The sequence below is a fragment of the Miscanthus floridulus genome, chromosome 1 (genome assembly GCF_019320115.1).
Source record: "Miscanthus floridulus cultivar M001 chromosome 1, ASM1932011v1, whole genome shotgun sequence".
Taxonomy (NCBI): domain Eukaryota; kingdom Viridiplantae; phylum Streptophyta; class Magnoliopsida; order Poales; family Poaceae; genus Miscanthus; species Miscanthus floridulus.
Window position 1 is genome coordinate 155,776,780 of NC_089580.1, and position 3,320 is coordinate 155,780,099.

Genomic DNA, 3,320 nt, shown 5'->3' on the forward strand with positions numbered 1-3,320 from the left:
TACTAAGTCACTCTGCAAGTCACTATAAATCAGGTACAGCTATGTGTGGCTTTGCATGGAACCATACGCCCATAACCAACTTGAATTAGCTTAATTTCAAACAGATTTAAGTCCTGGCCAAAAGAAATGAAGTCGGTAATCCTGCTATGACTTCAGATTGTTCCACCCCTGACACAAACGAATTATCCAGTAGCCTATATAGCCTATAGAACGATGCAAAGAAGAGGTTTCAGCATGAAACATGAATCCATCTAATCCCCGTACTACATAAACATTCAAGCTGACAAAACATTCGACACCAGAAGTCCAAATATCCAAAACCATATAATCCGGTTCATGCATCAGGCGCTGCATTTACACGAACAAACCAAGACATACAGAAAAAAAATGCATATGTTGGGCAGGCAAAGTAACAGGCTAACAGCTCATGAAACCATCTCCTCCATAATGCAATGTAGCCTAGTTACCATCCCAGCAATGTAGCCTCAAAGGGATGCAATGACAGCGTCATTGGTAACACTTTCAAATATGTCACGCTCCAGGAACAACAATAAGCAGTCACTGATCCACTGGTTGCAAGGTTCTTCCTGCATCGTGCTATCTATGAACTTAATCGCAGAGGATGCTGTCTTGGCGGTGGCCGGTGTCCCAGGAAGGATGAGAGCAAGCTTTAGAAGCAGATATACCAGAGGATACACGGTGGACTTGCCTGTCTCCACCATCTTAACTGAAAGTTCACTGAGAGCACTCATTTCACGAAACCTGACATCAGAGCGCATGTCTGCTACAAAGGCTTCAAGTTGCAGATCAAGTGTTGCTATGTCAGAATCAGAGAAGTCGGATGGGTAGAGCCGAGCATACTCGAGAAGCTTCTCCTTGTCAAAAGCTTGGAAAGCATTCTGTGGATTTAAGCACGATGAAAGAACAAACAACGAAGAGCTTTGCTTGCTGAAACGCTTGTCAAACTCGTTGAGGTGAATATTGATAACCTTTTCGAAGAAATCAATATGGTAGTGCTCCAGGTTTGTCATCGTTGGAGCATTGCCCCTCAATCTCGGCCGGGGTTCAAATTTGGTTCCCATATTGGGCATGGGGAATTCATTTTCACTGCAAAACAAGCCGACTTTGTTGAGGAAGGATGTCCATCCTTCATCCCTCATTACCTGCAGCTGCTTCTTGGCCTCCTGGAGGAGAGCCATACAGTTCTCTGCGTCCACATATTTCCTGTCCAAGGCCAGTGAAAGCTCATTTGTAACACCCAGTACATCTTGCATCAAAAGCAAGCCAAAGGCAAAGTCATAGGACAATCCTTTAAGTACTTTGTATGCCAGATATGTCTGATCATGGTCTTTCACTTCTTCACTCACAAAGTAAAGTGCATCACAAATTGGATCAAAATAAGCAGCAAATTTCACGAGTGCCTCATAATATGAACCCCAGCTTGTTTCACCAGGTTTCTTAAGATCACTGGCCAGGTGCCACCCTCTCTCTTGTATTAGAGAACAAACCTTTTCTGTGAACTGGGGACAGTCTTTGATTAGATTTGACAGTGCATCGACAGTTTGGAAGAGCTCATAAACTTTAAACTGACCATAGGAAGAATGTACAAGAGAAGAATGCATCTGGCAGAGATAAGGATGAACGTAGTACTCCAATCCATTCTCGTTAGTGATTAATGTCTTTAGTTCGGTGAAAATTTCATCGTCGTAACCAAACAAGCCATGGCCTTGACCACGAAGCTTCGACAAACTCAATCTAGCTTCAGAAAGCATCGAATCCACCATCACTTTGATAGATAAACCACCGAAATCAGGGTCTGGCACAACACCGAGAAGCCTCTCCACCACATCACCCTCGCCATTGAGATAGCGCACAAACAGGACCATACAGGACATAATCGTGCTAGGTATGTGAATTGTATCAACAAATATCCCATAGAAATCTCCCTGGACCACACCGCTGACACCTTTTCTTGTTTCCTTAGCAAATGCATGTGCAATATCCTTGTCGAGGGTAGGTGTCATCGTCCACATCCGACCGGGAGCATTCTTCTGGGAAATACCAGGATCCTGAAACATCATGTCTACCATGAAGCCTGACATGTCCACAATCATCCTCTCTGCAAAAGATCTCCCCGACCCATTGTCTAGGAAAGGCATCCCTTCTCTGAAGACAAACCTCATGAGGTCAATTGCCCGATGAATGTCAACCTTCTTAGGAGATGGACCATCCTGAGTCTCCTCCATAACAACATCACCGGCATGCGCGACTGATGATGATTCGATCTTCCTCTTGCGAGATGGACCTAGCAGAAGGTCCTCCATGACGACATCAGCTGCATGTGCGCCTGAAGATTCATCCGAATCTGACGGCTCCATATCCTAACCACCAAGCCAAAGCACAATAAGTCCCAAGCAAATTCCCATGAACACAAAAGCAAGAAGCCTGAAATTTTATAATTATACACTTTTTTGAGAGGATAATTATACACCTTATATGTGGGAAGGAATCACAAAAAAAAAATGAACAACGACATTCATCAGAGTATGTACATTGGCGCATATGTAAGCATGAATCACAATTATCTTGTACCTACTATTAGGGCTGGGAATCACAACAACTGAAGAACGAGATTCAACGATGCAGTTTACCATTTTCAAAACCAAAACCCTACCAAGGAGCACTCCCTTAATAATTTTTTCACGGCAAAAACCTTAGAATTGGGTTGGGGCGCATTCGACACATGAAATCTATGCAGGGTTTAGCGGTAATCACGGTCGTGCCGGGACATGGATTTGGTGATCAAGAAATGGTGGTACCTCGAACTCGGAGGGAGGGAGGCGGCGGCGGCAAGAAGGCGAAGCGGCGCGTTTCCCTTGGTCCCCTCTTTCCACTCTGCGAACCTAGCGTCAGTTGTGTCACACTGCGCGTTCCCTAAAAGCCCTTTTCATTGACGTCTCGTATAATGCATGTGACATAACAGGGCAATAAATAAGTTATGTCTCGTCTCACTCATTTCTGATTTGCTTAAGTAGGTCATAGAACGTTCATTTGCATTGCACTTTAAAATGTCCACCAAAAGATTCGTTTGAATGTGTTCCCTGTGCATGACATATACTTATTAATTTGTTATTTAGTCTGTAAAATATGCATAGAGAATATATACGCTCACAGTGTTTATCAATGGCAATCTTATGTCATCCACGACAGCAAGAAATTGTATACAAGAAATATTGTCAGGAGAAGAGCACGTGTTTAATAGTTGTAATAAATCAAATGATTATTGATAATAAAGATGAAACATATTATAAGTTATAGTC

General features: G+C 43.1%; 1 protein-coding gene across 1 annotated transcript; it reads right to left on the minus strand.

Moving 5' to 3' along the window:
- Positions 1–262: 262 nt before the first annotated feature.
- On the minus strand, positions 263–2,884 carry LOC136498925 (uncharacterized). The gene is made up of 2 exons (XM_066494624.1): positions 2,820–2,884; positions 263–2,381 (listed from the first exon to the last, which is right to left on the minus strand). Exon 2 carries the CDS (start codon positions 2,376–2,378, stop codon positions 486–488), a length of 1,893 nt encoding a protein of 630 aa, XP_066350721.1. The 5' UTR covers positions 2,379–2,381; positions 2,820–2,884; the 3' UTR covers positions 263–485.
- Positions 2,885–3,320: the final 436 nt, after the last annotated feature.

Coding starts and splice junctions, on each gene's coding strand:
- LOC136498925 (XM_066494624.1), bottom strand. CDS start 2,378: ATGGAGCCGTCAGATTCGGATGAATCTTCAGGCGCACATGCAGCTGAT.